The following is an 18,930-nucleotide window of genomic DNA, read 5'->3' as shown; positions in this document are numbered from 1 at the left end:
GTGGGAAGATGATATAAAGAAGGTTGCTGGATCAGTTTGGAGTAGAAGCGCGGGAGAGAGAGCACTGGAAGGTCCTAGAGGAGGCCTATGTCAGTGGACAAGCTAGATATATCGTTAAATAATAGAGGAAATAAAAAATAAGCATGTTACTACATCACTAATATCTAGAAATAAAGGCTATATTTGTCTTTAACATTATTATTATAATAAGAACATTGTTTTTTTTTTATTTTAGTTAGATTTCTTAACAATTTAAACATGTCTACTATTAGTATGAGAAATTAGTGAAAACCTAATTTTACTTCAAAACCAACTAAATTTCTATGCTCATATTCATGCAACTATTGCCTCTATGGCCTGTGAATAAAGACCTATTTAATTTCTGTTACTTTTAGATTACCCTAGCCAACAGTAGACAGGTGTCAACTATTGAGGTATACTAACCTATCCAACGGTAGACAGGTATCAATTATTGAGGTATACTAATCTATCCAACGGTAGAGAGGTGTCAACTATTGAGGTATACTACCCTATCCAATGGTAGAGAGGTGTCAACTATTGAGGTATACTACCCTATCCAACGGTAGACAGGTGTCAACTATTGTGGTATACTAACCTATCCAACGGTAGACAGGTGTCAATTATTGGGGTATACTAGGTGTCATCTATTAGATTTTGATCCCAGATTTATGTTTGAGTACTATTTTCTGAAGCTGATACAGAAGTAGGTATGCAAAAAATTGCAGGGGAGACATCCCTACAGCTACTGTGGCAAAGAAATTCATTGTACCAAGATTTACATGACCAAAGAAATAGAATGTATGAAGAGTTAGAGGAAGACGAAAGGAATGTGATTATGTGATTCCTTATTTAAACAGTAATCAGTAACCATAATGTTCATAAAGTATCCTTACACAAACAATGAATTCAACCTCTATAGGTTCTTGAAACCTATATAATTATAATTTATATATTTTTATGAGTTCTTTGATATTTAAAATGCCTATTAGACTAACGTTTGTTTGACTTTAAAGAGAAAAAGGAAGATTAGAGGCATGAAAGAACAAAATACTGTAAAAAGAAAAGTAACAGGAATGATTTCAAAAATGACACATGTACAGAAGAAGAATGTGAGAATTCTGAAGATAGCATGGTTGACATATCTGGACAGTGTTGGAATAGTGATAAAGAAAAAATGAAAATACATATGAAAAAAATTACGATGATAAAAGTTATTACTAATTATTAAGGTGGTAGGTAGATAGGAGTTAATAAAAATTGGATTTTCCATTACAAGATTGATATTAAATATGCAGTCCTCAACATGCCAAAAATTACTATTACAAATGAAATTTAAATTCAAATATTTTTATTCAAAATAGGATTTAAAATCACTTATTGAACATCAAAAACTATCACCCGTTCAAAAGAGACTGCCTCAGACCTGAGAAGAATGGGCGCAAGAAACTCAGCAGGCTTTTTTTATATTTATAAAATATGGATTACAATGTGATATCGTACAATAAACATTTATAATTAAAGAGCCTGATGGTGTTCACTTTATTCCCAGTCCGTGGTGTCATTAAGAAAATTGTTTATGCTATAATAACCTTTCCCACACAAACATTTTTTAACAATTCTTTTAAATTTTGTAACACATGAAAGGTTTAAGACCTATTTTTATTTTCTGTTGCAAGCTCATGTATAATGAGAGTTTGAGATGTCTATTATTAGTGATTTCGGTTTTTGGCGATGTTATCTACGAGTTCCCATGACAAAGTGTAAAATAATATTATAAATTTAAGTATAAAATATGCTCATAAATAAAGCTTTGATTTTCGAAAGGCGATTTGTAAATGTTGCTGTTGTTAATGAATAATTATTTTATTTTATATGAATTTAAAATAATATTAATGTCTAAATTACACTAACTAAAGAGATGATATGTTAGGCAGACCTTTTTTTTGTACTTGTACAACAAAATGTTTTTTTTTTATATTGATTAAATACATGATGGTACAATAATACAATCTTACTATTGTACCACTGACCTTACACCAAATTTAAAGTCAAGTTGAATAACAAGTTGTTGTGTAGTAACTATTTACAGTCATGTGATTAGATTATGGTTAATTTTTAAGCATTCATAATAAACTAAATAATAAGTAAATTATGCTATTTGTCAAATGAGTGCTAAGTAAAATATTTAGTTGTTCATTATGCTAATTAAAACACTTAATTGATTGGGTTGTTAGCTTGCAGTAAAAAAAAATAACTTTTGCTATGCATTACAATTATTATCTTTGACACTTGGTATTTTTGTAATTTACTTTGAAGCTAAGTTTACATGGAGTTCAAACTTAAGGCACATTAACTTTTATTAACATATATGAAAGTTTTGATATCATTTCGCGGCATGAAATGCACTAAATATGTTCCACGTTAGCGCCATTCACTTTTAATTACATTAAATTTGGCTTTCGTAGAGTAAATAGAGCATATAATTATTTTATTTAAAGGAAACTTTAAATGCTACGCAGTTGATGATAATATAATAAAAAATTGTTTGCACTTAGTCGTTTGTTGCTCAAATATGTAACGAAGAACGGAATTTTATCAGAATCAACGCAATCTGTCTAATCCGCCGTTATCTCGCGGCACTTTAGGAACTTAGGAACGTAGGCACGAAATTAGACTACAGGCCTATTTATAATAAAGTAATGTAAAAATATAGCAGTAATCTTACCTGTTTGATGTGTAAACAGCAAGCAATAATCCAATAATAATTTAAAGATCAGTGATCCAATCCTATTAACATACAGGGCACAACAACATTCCAAAAACAACGCACTTCTTATTTAGTCACTATAAAAAGCACAAATGCAAAGTAGTTGATTCAGAAACAACTTGCTTCGCATGTAACCACGTAAATTTAAATAAAACAAAAATTTATCACAAACACGACACTATCGACGGCTCACAGCTGCAAATACTACTTAGACTGACTTTGACTGACGGACGCGGGTTGTGACTTGTGGGACGTCGGCCATTTTGTTTCTTTTAAATTTATGGCATAGGATGCCAGTTCAAGGCAAAAGAATTCATACGACAGCCATTTTTTTTTAGAGTTTATGGCCTGGTATCTAGGCCTACCTTTAGGCCAAGTCTTGAGTATTTAATCGGGTTATTATAATTTCCCAACTGTATTTTTGATGAATTTAAATAGAGGCACCTAATAGAATCTATTTTTGAACATATCACTCAGGCGGCGGGAGGGATCCTGCACTGTCAATTGATTTTGCTCTATTTGACTAATTTCACTGACAAGAATCAATCTGTCAAACGAAAAGCACTCACATATAACTATGAAATGATCGAACATTTCATCACCAACAGAATTATTGCAGAAGGTGCAGTAGCTTCTCTCCACTATGCTGAGCCAGTTGGGCCGGGACGGTGGAGTGACCAAAACGCAGTCTGTTTATAGTCGTAATAAAATCCCGACTGGCCATTTTCAATTTGTTATACCATGGTGCTCATACGACAGCCATTGCTCATGAAAATGTTACCATTTAAGTTAAACTAAACATCAAATTATATCAAATAAAGAAGAATTTTGGGGCAAGATTTTTTATTATAATATTTTCATTGACTTAATCCATGGTCAGGTATTAAGTTTAAAAATATTCTAAATATTGGTTTGACTTATTTAAATTATTTTTTAGACGTAAGACCATACTAATACTGTGTTTATTGAATCTGATAATGATAGTGTTCAAGCGGCATACTTAATCCATGGTCAGGTATTATGTTTCTACTATTGGTTTAGATAAATTTAAATTATATTTTAGATGTAAGACCATACTAATACTGTTATTGAATCTGAGAATGATAGTGTTCAAGCGACATACTCTGCATACGGCATGCACGAAGTTCAGAAACGGCAGCAATAAAAAAAAATTGTGGCTGAATAAAATAAACGAAGCTGATACCTACCACTGACCTGTACTAATACCACTGGGAAGGCTGTTCCATATGTTTGACAGCAAATATTTTGTGCCTATTTGAAGCGCCATTCGCGAGCGTACAGAGAACAAATTTTGACGTGTAATACAAATAGCTGCGAAGGAACGTATAGTACTCTGAAGTATTTTTGCATGTTGAATTAATTTCGTTCGTTTTCTGTGTTGTTAAGTAATTATAAATATACTTCAAGAATCAACGTAAGTACATATTTTTTTGTAAATAGTTTACTGCCATCTGTTTGCTGAGGTTGTCATCACTAGTTTTAGTACCGCAAACTCTCGCTACATGGCTAACAGCGTCAAAATGGCGAATACCAAACAGGCACAAAAGCACATTGTTAAATTTTCAAATTTAGGAAATAATTACGAAATATATTTTACGGAAAGTCCGTAATGAGTTTTTGCTTGCTTTCCGATTACTTTGTGTCCTATTGTCGATAAGTTCGAAGAATCAAATGCTCGATGAGTTGTCGGTCCTAAAAACGACATTTCGATTTTCAATACATAGAATAAACTGTTCAAACTCGGATTCCAATTCTGATTGGAAGAATAAAGCGGTCCTCTGGATTAGTCGTTAAGATGGGGTTCCACAGGGCTCGATTTTAGGACATTCCCTTTTCCTGATTTACTTTAATGATCTCCGTTATTTTCTTTCCTAAAATATGGTCGAGGGAGGTGATGGCTGGTCAAGGCGTCTTGCTCATGAACGAGAAGTTTGCTTAATGTTTTTGTTTAATTAAAGTGATTATATTGTTTTATAAAACAAAACAATATAATTACTTTTATTTTAATTAAAGTGATTATATTGTTTTATAACCTTTGGCTCGGACAATATCCGAGACCATTAAGCCGGCTCCAGGGGGAATAGAGGTAGCCTTCTCTATTTCACACTGGGGTAGCTACTGTATGGCGCGTCCACGTCGCGCGGGTGGGCGTCTCCCAGTTCAGTAGGCCGAAATGGGGTGGCGGCTAAGTTCAGATAGGGACCAGTCCCGCGGGGTATAACGCGAAACCCTTGCCCAGGGATACGGGTGAAGTCTTCAACGGCTGCGAAGGCGGAAATGCAGTGCATTGGAACGGCGAAGCAGGTGGAAGAGGCATACCCAACAGTGAGCCAATTCCACATATTGGGGTGATAAGGGTCATGTTGGAGTTACAGCACCAGGCACGGTGACGTAAAAGAGTCGGTGGCGGATGAGACCCTCGAGTCCAACGGCAGCGCTCACAGTCCTAAGCAGGATTAGTGTCTTGGCGTCAGGTGGCAACCGGCCGTAAAACTACATAGCCACTTCACTTTCCTTGTCCTTAAAATATGAAAGTACAAAATAAGAGAATTAGCCCTAATACTAGGGTGTCCCTCTTAAGCGACGGTCGTGCTAAGGGACGGTCGAAGCAAAACGAGGATCCCATCACTGCGATTTGGGACCTGGAACGTAGGTACCATGACGGGCAGAAGTGCCGAAATCCTTAAAAGGAGGCAATTAGAAGCATGCTGTGTGCAAGAGACCAGGTGGAAGGGGACAAAATCAAAACTTATAGGCCATGGGTACAAACTCATCTATAACGGAACCATCAGCGGTAACAATGTCATCGGAATAATTCTGTCTGAAAATCTATCTCAGAGACTAATAAAGACTGAAAGGGTAAGCGACAGACTTATGGCTATAAAGATTGCCCTAAACAAACAACCATGTTTCAACATATCTGCATATGCACCACAATCCGGCACCGTAGAGTGTGAAAAGGATGCCTTTTGAGATGATCTTCACAGCTTACTAAAAATATACCGCAAGAAGAAACAGTACATCTGGGTGGTGATTTAAATGGTTATGTTGGAAGCAGCAACACCAACTCAGAAAGTTGGCATGGAGGCTATGGTACCCGCAACAGCGACGCAGATACTATTCTACAATTTGCAGCTGTGACCTGGCCATCATCAATACCCTTTTTAAAAAGGAAGAGTCCCACCAAGTAACATATAAAAGTGGTGGACACGCCTCTCAGATAAGATTTTTTTCTAGTGCGACGTAAACATCTAGGAAATTACAAAGACTGCAAGGTCATACCGGGAGAACCTCTCACCACTATGCATAGATTACTTACTAGTCACAGTGTACAAGCTTCCTAAACCTATAAAAATAAACCGTAAATTAACACCAAAAATTAAATGGAAATCTTTAAAAGAACCAATTGGAAAACTGTTCACAGCGCAACTTTTTGAAAACTTAAGATCCATGGATACCATACATATGACACCAAATGAAGTGTAGGTAAAATTTCAATGATTTTGTATTTGCAAAACAGAAGAACACTTAGGCCGCACAAGAAGCAAAAAAGGATCAAATAAAGAAACAAAATGACAAAAACAAAATGGTGGAGCTCAGAAATAAAAGAAACGATAAAAGCCAAGAAGGTATCTTTCAAACTGTGGTAGTTGACCAAAGATGAAACTGGCTATGAAAACTACAAGAAAATCAAAAACAAAACAAAAAGACAGATTGCAACATAAATAGCAAAAACAAACTCTCACTTTTACAACCAATTAGAATCTGCCAAGTCAGAATTAGACATACACAAAATAGCTAAAACACGTCACAACAATACAAAAGTTATTTCATATATAATATCAGCCGTAGAGGTAAAGTTGGCAGTACAACAAATGAAAAATAACAAAGCTCCTGGGCCAGATGAAATAACAGCAGAAGTCTGGAAGCAATTGAGAGATGATGGAATAGTTTAGCTAGAACAACTATTTAACAATAGCTGATTCGGGGATACCCCATGCTAGACTCGTGGCGTAATACCTATCTCATACCATTTTACAAGGGGAAGGGAGATGTTAGAGAATGCAGCACACACTAAAAATTTGGGAAACAGTGATGAACGATAGATTGAAACATTTAATAAACGTAACGCCAAATCAATGTGGTTTTGTGTCAGAGAGAAGCTCCCCAGGTGTTATTCAAACGGTTCGGATACTACTTGAAAAGGCCAAATCTATTAAATCTTATCTCCATATGGTTTTTATAGACCTTGAAAAGGCATTTGATCATGTCCCACGTGACCTCACCTGGGAATCACTGAGGCGACAATCTGTGCCAGAACATTACATTTACCTCATACAAGACATGTACAAATCTGTTTCCACTCAAGTCCTGAGCCCAGCAGGAAAAGGCGAAGCGTTTGAACTTGAAGTCGGGGTTCATCAGGGATCTACACTTAGCCCATTGATTTTCAACACAACTATAGATTACCTCACAAAGCACAGTTAAAGGGTTCTGCCTTGGAACATTCTCTATGCAGACGATGTCGTTCTGATCTCAGATAATATAAACGAGCTCCAGAATAATTTCAACTCCTGGATAGATGCACTCGAGACAAACGGCCTCAAAATTAGTAGAAGCAAGACAGAACACATGTCGTGCGTTTTTGATGACGTTACAGATGCAGACAATAAACACATTTCTATAGGAAGCATGGTACTGCCCAATGTAAAACAATTTAAATATTTAGTATCAAATATCAGTAACGACGGAAAAATTGATAAAGATGTCACTCACAGAACAACAACTGGATGGATGAAGTGGAGACAACTCACAGGCGTCATGTGTGACAGAAAGATGCCGCTTAAAGTCAAAGGGCAGTTGTACAAAACCTGCTGTTTTGTACGGATCAGAGTGTTGGGCGACCAACAAGCATCACCTAAATAAACTGCACACGACAGAAATGCGCATACTACGCTGGTCTGCGGGTGTCACACTTCTAAAACAAAATCCGAAATGAGTACATCAGAGGAAGTTTAAAAGTTGCCCCAATAGTCGAGAAGGTCAAAGAGAAACGCTTAAGGTGTTTCGGTCACATTCAAAGCCGCCCAGACGATCATATGGTGAAGCTTGCCCTAGACATGCCAATAACGAAGCGTACGCGTGGAAGACCACCTGCCACTTGGTTGACGATGGTCAAAAAATACTTGATCGAAGCTCATTTAATAGCTGACATGGTGCAAAACCGTGTCGAATGGAAAAAAAGGACAAGGAAGGCCGACCCCAAGTAAATGGGAAAAAGGTCTAGGAGGAAGAAGAACAAGATTATATTGTTTTATAATAGCTAATAAAATGCTCGCATAATTCCTTTATTTATCACGGTGGTATAAATTTACATTTACTTTTTTTGACTTACTCGTGTAAGGCATTTAGTATTGGATGTTTGAGTTTTTTTGTTGCATCACTTTGCAAATAAATAATTTGATTGCCAATTAAGTTTTAAGCCAGTGTTAAGCACACGTTTTTTTAACATTCGTCGGTATTTTTTACCTCAGAACTTTCGACTGGGTGTATCGATTTCGATAATTCTTTTTTTATTTGAAAGATGGTGCTTCCCGTGTGGTCCCATTGTTAAAAAATATAGAAAACAATACATATAATATGCACTAAAATAATTTCGTATTTGTATACAATCTAATTAATTAATCCAATTCTAGTTACAATTATTGGCTATTATACTTTTTAGTGCATATTATAATATTATGTATTGTTTTCGAATATTTGTTTGAAGTCTGTTCTTTATTTGTTAACATTTTTTGTTCATAAATGTGTTCAATAATGGAGACTGATAAATATTTTTTTTCTTGAAATAGGTTTTAAAAATAAAACAGCACAAAACATTACGTAATTGTATTTAACAATTGCTTATTTACTGGACTTTGATATTGCAACAATATTATATGTAAAAAAGTTTAGATACAAATGAAAACAACCATTGAACAACACCAAAGAGGCTATCATATAAAACACTTAACATTATTCTTAACTTAGAATATTCATATAGGATGTAGCTACTAAATATCTTCATACAACATGACTAGCGGTAGGTAGCTCTTATAGCCTAAACACACGTTCGGATTTAGTACGGACGAACAATCGGATGCGATCTGGTATTCGATGTAAATTATTATTATTACCGTCGGGATGGTACCGAGTACGACACCGGACCAATTGATGCGAGGCGCCCACCGGACCTTCCATTGTTCCGGCCAAGTCCGACCATGGCGTAATAGCCGAGAAGTATGCTATCAAAAACAAAACACATGTCTGCTGATATGACTTGATGTAAGAAACAATAAGATCTTTTAAGATCTAATATACATTTTCTTTCACACACCAGTGGGCTTAGCACAGGATGCCAACCAAATTATGTGTACCACAACGGCGCCTTTTTCTGCCTTGAAGCAGTAATGTGTAAACATTATCGTGTTTCAGTGTGAAGGGCGCTGTATCTAGTGAAATTACTGGGCAAATGAGACTTACTACGACGACAAGCGCAATTGTAGCGCCGGTCAGAATTTTTGGATTTTTCAAGAATCCTGAGAGGCAGCTAACGTCCTGCTCGTCTCGTCATTCTAAAATAAAAATAAATATATTCGCCGCCATTTTATTGCATTTAATTTAGTTATTATCTAGGTTATGCGAGCATACTTCAACATACTACATATTATTAAATTAAAATTCCTTCGCGATGTGATCATGTGACTACAAAATTTAGCGTCTGTCTTTAGTGGAACAAGATATGATTTACCTATATTTTATCTATTTTATATTATATTAAAAATAAAAATTAATAATTATTCAACTATATACTGTATGCCAGGGTACTTGTTAACGCTTAAAATGTTTTAGAACGCATCAAAGTTTTTGACGTGAAAAGGGTGAGGTTATGATAAATTTTCACTATAGGAAGGAACGTCATTTCATCTTTATAGATATCTGCTAGAAAAATTTAAGCTTTTAAGTTATATATAATATATTATTATGAATAAATTAGTCCCTACATATCATTGTAATATAAAAGATAGCAAAGCGTATATTTTTAACCCGATTACAAATATAAATATAAGCATAAATTTTACATTAAAAACACATATTAAGTCGATCAAATGAAACTTGATCAGAAAAGTTACAACATAAGAAAATAATTCTAAATCTGATTTTTACAACTACCCACAAATATTAAGTACATGAAATTACTTACATTTGTAGGCGTAGAAATAACCAATTTTGTATTATATACAGTAAAACCACTTAATATTACGATATGAATACATTACAACGTTCACAAAGCGATTATTATATATACGTCATAGGCACAAAATGTCACATTTATAATATAAGCTAACTTTAAATTTACTTCTTCTAGATACAAGTGGCAGTTGCAATATCGAACACGCTTTATATATATATATAGCTTATTTAATTAATATGTCTATATAGTAGACCTCTAAATAGTGGTTAGTTCTAAACACAATTTTTTTCGACGTTTCCACCCTTGTCATAGTCTAGATATATAATCAACTAGAGATTATTTTAATCAAACTGGAATCTTCTGAATTCTTCGGCGACAATTTTTACTCTTGAGTAATTACAAAAATAAAACTAAACATGGCTTAGACACGTGTTTTGTTAGACAGTGATCTAACTATAACAATGTCAGTTGTGACATGTAACACTAACGATGTCAAAAATGGAGTTTATCTTTTTCTATTACAAAACAGTGTTTAGCTTGTGTTTAACTAAATAGTCGTTAAGCACAACATAAACTGAGGTGTACAGGAATAATAATTAAAGGAACGAAACGCAATTTTTGACAGCTGCCATCTATCTGTCAACATATAATCTAAATCTTCCTTTACGACCTATCCGTTAGACACACCATAGACAAGTTTCAACTCTTGTTTAATGGAATGTCTAAGGATTGTTGAACCCTAAGCAACGGAAGGACACAGATTTGTAATAGGACTATTTTTAAACACGTTTAACCTTTTCTTAGATCATTTATACGCCAGCTGTGAAAACTTCGAAAAAACTCGACCTTAGAACTTCTATTTTGAACAATTCACGCACACTGACATAAAGTGTCATACAAATCGCGAGTGTAAGACGTAGCTTGTCACGCACACTAAACTTATATTCCGGGTCTTTTTTCATCGGTTGTCTGACAGCAAGATACTCTATAGACTTATAAATTATCTAAGCTCTTTTGGTAATTTAATAACACAGTAAATGTTTGACATTTGACATTGACAGTAGCAACAATGAGTAATAATATTATCGTTCCGTTTATCACAATTATATTTTTTTAATGGAATAAAAAAAACGAGCGTACGGGTCACCTGTTTTTAAGTGATCACCGCCGCCCACACTCTCCTGCAACACCAGAGGAATCACAAGAGCGTTGCCGGCCTTTAAGGAAGGTGTACGCGCTTTTTTTGAAGGTACCCATGTCGTATCGTCCCGGAAACACCGCACAAGGAAGTTCATTCCACAGCTTTGTAGTACGCGGAAGAAAGCTCCTTGAAAACCGCACTGTGGAGGACCGCCACACAACCAGATGGTGGGGATGATATCCTAAATTGTAGCGTGTCGTGCGAAGGTGGAATTATCTGTGCACGCTGTTGCCTACTTGAAATCATGGTATTTGTTTAGATCGCAGTTCTATCTTTTCAAATTAATATATACATACATAGTGGAGGACTTCTAGTAATTCTAATAGCTAAAATGAAGTGACTGGGAGACATTTGGTCGTGCTTTAGGAGTTAGAAATAAGCTTACAGCTAATGGTTTAAAAGTGTTCCCATACGATCAACATCATCAAATACCGACCAAAAAGAGTTTCATTCCAAACCAAACATCTTTTAGTTGAGCAATTTTTGTTTAACTGACGATACAAGGCACATTACAGTGCTCATATTAATAAACAGTCACATATAAATAAAGAACAAACATAACGAATGCGTTGCGTTTAGTTTTATTTCAGTTTAGATTAAAAAAAATGATAGTACCATAAATTAAATTTGAAACAAACTCGTTCGAGTACGTTAGGTTCATAAATCCTGTTCAACTCTCAGGTTGTGGCTTCATCTACAGGATCTACATTACAGTTGATAACCTGCTCAACCCCAATAATTGTATATTAGAACAGTTTAATTTGTGTAACTTATCCCAGAAGTTTAAAAAAAAAAGAAATTCTTTAAAATGATAGTGCTATATATACATTCTACATTAAAATAGTGGCTATACTAAAAATAAGTTTCTACAATATCAATATTTCATTCCTGTTACATCAATTCCATCTTATAATGTCCAATATGACCAAGACCATTTTTTATTGATATCAGCACACTTACCTCTTAAGTACTTTATAAATTACTTATAAAAAAAAATGAAATACATTACATGCAATAATTGGCACATACGATTATTTGGTAAGTTTTATGTGATATAATTATGAATGTTATGTAAAACGAGTTTTAATAAAATATTAACACTCAGTCTGAAAGTAATGAAGCGAAACAGAACTAACGCTGTATTGTAAATAAAAATATTACTATGGACACTTAGATGATTTATACGTTTAGATGGAGCCTCTTGCAGTTAGGCATCGCATGACAATAAGCCAGGTTTATTACGTTAGTGTGCATGACAATCTACGAATTACTGAATAAATAACAAATCGCGAGTGTACGACGTAGCTTGTAACGCACACTAAAATAAAAAACCTGGCCTGTTTTCATCGGCTGTCTAGCAGCAAGAGCTATCTAGACGTATAAATTATCTAAATTAATATAATTGCTTTTAGTAACAGTTCCAAACCGACTGTTTACTATACCAGCAGTATATCTAATATATAAAATTCTCGTGTCATGGTGTTAAACATTGAACTCCTCCGAAACGGCTTGACCGATTCTCATGAAATTTTTAATTGAATATTGTGTAGGTCTGAGAATCGGATAACATCTATTTTTCATCCCCCAAAATGATAAGGGTGGTCCACACAATTTTTTTTTTAAATTTTTTTGACATTTTTTTAAATTTGTTTGATTATAAGTCAGCATTAAAAAATACATACAACTTCAAATTTTCACCCATCTACGATCAACAGTTACTTTTGTATCGCGATTTTAATATCGGCAATACAACGTTTGCTGGGTCAGCTAATTATCTATATAATAGTAGATTTACAATATCAGTATTAAATTAACAGTCATTCTCAGTAAAATTGCACTCAGCTGCTCCAGTTTTGGGTCGAGAATGCAATAAAATAATAATCATTTCAGTTCCATTTCACTGTCAATAGTTTATCAAGCACCATGAGTACAAAACTATAATATTAATAAAAAAAATAAAAAAACAACACTAAACATATAATATGTATGAGTAAAATTGTTTTAAATGATTAACAGATTTAATGAAAATATCAATAAATTATTTCAGATTCGATTAAGCATATTCCTATCACATTCACAAGTTTCAAATCCTGAACATTTAAAACAAATGCAGCAAAATTAACAAAAAAAAAGAAATTTCCTAAAATTCTATAAAAAATATTTTCTTGCTATTATTGCACATGTCCGAAACAAATAACGGTTTGAATATTATGACGAGTTCACGCTATATTAAAGGCTACATATTTGGGCCATAACATGACAATATTGAATATAAAACATTAAGCTATGAATACACTTATCGCAGCCTCGCGTCTTATGGACTAAGGAATTAGCACTCTATCACTTTAACCACAGCAGTCATCACTCATCACCGAGTCTCCCCCACATCACTAACATTTCGTTCCCGTTAGATCAATTAATCTTTCCCGTGACGGCAACATGACGTGCAGTCCAGAGAGCAAGGCGATCGCTACCTCTTTCCACGAGCAGACATTTGTTCCTGTGAAAAAAAAAAAAACAAACATACAGCCGACCAATCACAGCGCTCCAACTCATGCGACGAGGGTATAAAAGAGCGGTTTCATTTAATTCAGTCTCGTGCCAGAGTTTGGCGAGTTAACATCTCCTGTACCTCGTGTAGAGGCAAAAAACAGATATAACAGAGATAAATATACAGTTGTTAAGATTCATAAAAAAACTTTCTTTAATAATGAAGGCTTACTTATAGTACATCTATATAATCTACATATAGAGGATAATGAGGCATTGTACTTTTCTGATTATGCGCAGCTGATTGTATTAAATAGGTTAAGTTGTTGAATGATTTAAAAATGTGCTGGGAGTTTCTTATCATTTTTTTTATGGAATAGGAGGACAAACGAGCGTACGGGTCACCTGTTGTTAAGTGATCACCGCCACCCACAATCTCTTGCAACACAAGTGGAATCACAGGAGCGTTGCCGGCCTTTAAGGAAGGTGTACGCGCTTTTTTTGAAGGTACCCATGTCGTATCGTCCCTGAAACACCGCACAAGGAAGCTCATTCCACAGCTTCGTAGTACGTGGAAGAAAGCTCCTTGAAAACCGCACTGTGGAGGACCGCCACACATCCAGATGGTGGGGATGATATCCTAACTTGTTGCGTGTCGTGCGAAGGTGGAATTCGACGGCAGGAATCAGGTTAAACAGCTCTTCGGAACACTCCCCGTGATAAATGCGGTAGAAGACACACAATGAAGCGACGTCTCTACGCAACGCCAAGTGATCCAGCCGTTCACAGAGCACTGGGCACCCCACAATTCGAGCTGCTCTACGTTGCACGCGGTCAAATGGATCGAATTCGGATCGGTCAAATTTCTTCCCCCCATGCCCTTTACACTGATATAGCTTCATGACGTTTACCAAGTGTTGTTTGTTCCAATATGTTATTGTCACTCTCTATGGTAAACAAACATTTTTCTATTCTATACTTACATCAGTATCGAAATGCCAATCTTCATAGTCCAGACAGAGGCCCTTCACTACATAGCTATCTTATACCATTTAAACCTACATATTACATTGTCTATTTGAATATTTTATTAAAATAGCGCACAAAATAATGCCGCGAGAGTTTCTTCCACCGCTTCTTCTCTCTCAGAGCGCCATTTGTTTCCTAAGGGTTAGTAGTATTATAAATGACATCAAATAAAAAAGATCTAAAGGAATCAATTTTGAGAGATATAAATGCCTTTTAATATATGTGCAAAAATAAGCAATAAAAAATATTGTTATTTAAGACTTGGCTGTATGTATTTTGGTCTTTCATCATAATTATTCCATTCCTTAAAAACAACTGTACCAATTTCAAGTACACGTTGCGCGCATGAGGGTGAAATTTTTACGGATGAAACGCAATATTAGTAACACGAAAATGTGGGACGTTTTTGTCCAAGAAGAGGGAGAGACCGCTTGAGAGAGAGTGAGGAAGGGCGAACGTAGCGTGACGCGCTTAGCTATGGAACAAGGGAGAGAGCGAGTGGGAGAGAGAGAGCGTGAGACAAAGGGAGATTGAGAAAAAATACACGCTATTGGTTGATGTATTCGTTTAGTAGTTAAACAGAGTAAACGAATATCTTTTACGGAGACGTACTCACAGATCACGTGTTTATTACCGTTAAACAGTACCGTAAGTAGAGAGTACGGAATGATGTTTTTTAGTCAAAAATAATGATAATTTTTGTATCGCGTCCATAACCGCTCTACCGACACACTCACCTGCATGTGTCGTATGGTGTCCAGCAGGTGGCGCTTGTCTGCGAGCAGTGCGGCCGCCTCCCGCTGCGCCGCAAGCACGCACTCACGCAACGAGCACGTTTCTTCCGCCATGCTGAAATATTCATTTTTTTTAAGCTACCTCATTGAATATGCAACCAAAAATACACGCACATAACACACCCATATTTAAGTTTAAAGGATACTGTCATGACTTGATCATATTATTATTTAAAAAAATCCAAAAATAAGGTCTCAAATGTGGAGTAAGGGGCAGATTCCACCCAGCGTTGACTGGCATAAGGTAAAAAACATGCATGCGAATGCGCAAGTTTCACTGATTGCTCAAGATCCAAGCCAAAATGTACTATATTAAAACAATATGTAGCCAAAGTACACTTCAAGACACTTTCGTATCTTTTAGTAGTTACTGAGAAGTTCACAATTGTCAGGAAAGCGGTTCAAAAGTTTTAATTAGGTTGTATTTAATAATCCCACTTTCTTCAGGGTAAATGTACCCAAAATCATCGCAGAAAATAAACATAAATGTAGTAATACTCACGCCCTAAGCTCTCTATTCTCCTCAGCAACTATAGAAAGTGTTGTCAGTCTCTTCCTCAACTCTTCATTCTCTCGTTTAAGTCTATCCGCTTCCTCCCTAGCTTCATCTAGTTCATGTTTATCCACAGCTTTGTCTATAACATCGGTGGAGACAACCGGTGGTGGTCCCAAATGTACGATACCCTTGGAGTCCCTTGTGAGTCGCAGCGTGGAAAGATCTAGGTCTAACGGTTGAGGGGGAGGCGCCGATATGGACCGCGTTGGTCTATCTTCTATTAAATGTAGCTTCAGGTTTTCTATCAATGCCTAAAATTAATAATAATAACAATTATTATTAGTATTTTACGGAAATTTACTAAAATAATATTTTATTTATTATTGGTAGTACCTCTTTAATTGTTGATTGTTTGTTATTCACTACATTGTTTAACATCATTGGAGAATAATACTTAGGGGTATTTATAGAGGCGCACGTGATTCATTCAGTGCCTGAGCATTCGTGGAGAATATTCAGCGCCATTATAACAAGCAATACAACAACGAGTGTTATAGGTAATATGTTTTAGTCAGTTAGTGTGTGCCCAGTTCCTGGTACCTAGTACGAAGTCCTTTACTGACAGTTTGAACGTGTAATAAATGATCTCTAGGTTTCTAACTCCCACGAGGGGGCGTTATCGCCCACTTTAAGAAAGACTGAGCTATACTAAGTCAGTTAAGGTTTGCCTAATTTATATTAAATAACAATAGCTATTATGGACAGGATATATGTCTTTGAACGTGTTCAATCTGTTGAGTGTTGGGTGAATGTGTGTGGATGAGTGTTAATTGTATTTGTGAAACATGTGTTAGGACGCATCTACATTTATATTTTGTATCTCTTTCCTATATTTTTCAGTTCTTGTGATGTGTTTGTTATGTTTCCTTGTAATAATAAATAAATAATAATTATGTATTATTTTATGTTCTATACATAAGCAGGCATGTACGGCATATTTTGTTAAGCTGGTTCGTTTTTTAATTCTATATGCGCATGGGAAACACATTACGTTAAGAGGCATGCCAATATAATATTTTAAATGGACTTTTTTCTGAAATACAAATATTGATAATGCACCATCATTATTTCTTGCTGAAGGTACTTTCTGTAACTAATGTTCATATTTTGCGACTTTAAATGCGGTTCGTATAATTATTACGTAGTGAAGAAGATATAAACTTACTTCTAACGGCATGGGCGGCGCAATTACTTCGTCTTCAATAAACTCTGCCAATGCCAGCGCAGTACTCATGTTCAGAGCAAGGTTAAGGTCTCTAATTAGGGCTTCTAGCAACTCTTCGAAGGGCGCCAAGCCGTAAGGTTCACCCTGGAAGGAGCAGATAAATTAATAAGAAAAAAACTATGTCAATCAAAACTAACTGCGGATACTAATTGTAAATTTTCATCATTGACGTACAATTAATAACTAGACACTCAAAAATTTTCTGAAACAAAACTTTGCCTACGCGTATCAGGCAGAGTTTTCGTTCAGTTGTGTTTCGACCGCGCTATGAATACAACGCCACGCAATGGAATTATTTAGCAGTGGTAGTGCCATGTTGAGTCATCACGGACACAACCGAATTGTGCCGGCACGCCCGGAGAAATACCACTCCCCCACTCGAAACCGGCGTGAAATAGCGGCTATGCCGCTGTGTTTCGTCCGGTGAGTGGGGTATCCGGAGGCCTACACCACCCCTCCCAAATACAAATGGCAGCACGGACTAAAAATAGACTACTCCAGGACGGTACCAGGCTATGCAGCCCTGGAGAATCCGTCCCTGGGCGTCCACAATTAGGGCCTGTACCTAATAGTGTTGTAGTAGTTGCCCAGGCTGCCCCGCGTATTCTGGAGGGGGCAAATCTGCGCTGACTGGGGGGAAACAGAGCAGGAGGCTCAAACCACCCTCCTCCACACTCGCTGTTGACTTTTGCAACATCAGGGGGCTTCGCTCAAATTTAAATGCCGTCCACTTTCACCTGGAGACGGCGAAGCCGGCCCTGCTCTTTTTAACCGAGACACAGATATCCTCCCTGGCTGATTCATCTTACCTTTCATACCCGGGGTATAATTTGGAACACTCCTTTATACCACGGGCTGGCGTGTGCGTTTACGTCAGGGAGGATGTCTGTTCTCGACGCCTGAGTTTTCTTGAAGGACAGGACCTATCCATCATCTGGCTGCGTGTAGACTGCGATGACCATCCGCGAATCTACGCATGCCTGTATAGGTCCCATAGCGGTAACGCAGAGACTGACCGGCTCCTCGAACACATCCAAATGGCTACAGATTCCGTGTTGGAGCAGATCCCCACTGCAGAGATCGTGTTTCTTGGCGATTTCAACGCCCACCACGCCGAATGGCTAGGCTCACGTATCACCGATCATGCAGGGAGATCTGTTCACGACTTCGCCTTACCATATGGTCTGACGCAACTGGTTATTGTGCCAACGCGAATCCCAGATGTGCAAGATCATACACCATCACTGTTGGACCTTCTGTTGACCTCACATCCGGACGGCTACCTAGTTTCCGTTGACCCTCCTCTGGGATCGTCGGACCACTGCCTGATCGGAAGCACCATGCCGGTCACGCGCCTAACACGGCCCCGCTTCTTAGGCTGTCGCCGCGTGTGGCACTATAGGTCAGCAGAGTGGGACGAGATGCGGTGCTTTTTTGCATCCTACCCGTGGAGGCAGATCTGTTTTTCGCTGGGAGATCCAGATGCCGCTGCTGACGCTGTTGCTGATGTGGTACTGCAAGGTATGGAACTCTTCATTCCATCCTCCTCTGTGCCTATCGGTGGCAGGTCCCAACCATGGTTCGACCGCTCC

The 18,930-nt window shown here is 36.8% G+C and overlaps 3 protein-coding genes and 1 long non-coding RNA gene across 4 annotated transcripts in view; 1 reads left to right on the top strand and 3 right to left on the bottom strand.

Moving 5' to 3' along the window:
• LOC126978124 (protein kinase C and casein kinase substrate in neurons protein 1) overlaps window positions 1-3,005 on the bottom strand; it is a 147,631-nt gene extending 144,626 nt beyond the window's left edge. Inside the window, exon 1 of the mRNA XM_050826862.1 lies at window positions 2,747-3,005. The gene's annotated coding sequence lies outside the window, so the exon portion shown is untranslated. The remainder of the gene's footprint in view (window positions 1-2,746) is intronic.
• The window catches only part of LOC126978163 (RNA-binding protein 41-like), a 298,020-nt gene that overhangs the window by 35,887 nt on the left and 243,203 nt on the right, over window positions 1-18,930 (bottom strand). The window lies entirely within an intron of this gene.
• The window catches only part of LOC126978081 (UHRF1-binding protein 1-like), a 53,020-nt gene continuing 42,773 nt past the window's right edge, over window positions 8,684-18,930 (bottom strand). The window contains exons 25-28 of the mRNA XM_050826793.1: window positions 17,279-17,422; window positions 16,060-16,364; window positions 15,501-15,612; window positions 8,684-13,744 (exon numbers count right to left, since the gene is read on the bottom strand). Of these exons, the coding sequence (XP_050682750.1) occupies window positions 13,715-13,744; window positions 15,501-15,612; window positions 16,060-16,364; window positions 17,279-17,422 (591 nt within the window). The 3' untranslated portion in view covers window positions 8,684-13,714. The remainder of the gene's footprint in view (window positions 13,745-15,500; window positions 15,613-16,059; window positions 16,365-17,278; window positions 17,423-18,930) is intronic.
• Window positions 11,172-18,930, top strand: part of LOC126978220 (uncharacterized) — a 242,323-nt gene continuing 234,564 nt past the window's right edge. The window contains exon 1 of the long non-coding RNA XR_007732548.1: window positions 11,172-11,292. This is a non-coding gene — a long non-coding RNA (uncharacterized LOC126978220). The remainder of the gene's footprint in view (window positions 11,293-18,930) is intronic.

This window comes from Leptidea sinapis, chromosome 47, assembly GCF_905404315.1.
Source record: "Leptidea sinapis chromosome 47, ilLepSina1.1, whole genome shotgun sequence".
NCBI lineage: Eukaryota > Metazoa > Arthropoda > Insecta > Lepidoptera > Pieridae > Leptidea > Leptidea sinapis.
The sequence above is the reverse complement of the archived record's forward strand: the minus strand, read 5'-3'. Positions and strand labels throughout refer to the sequence as shown.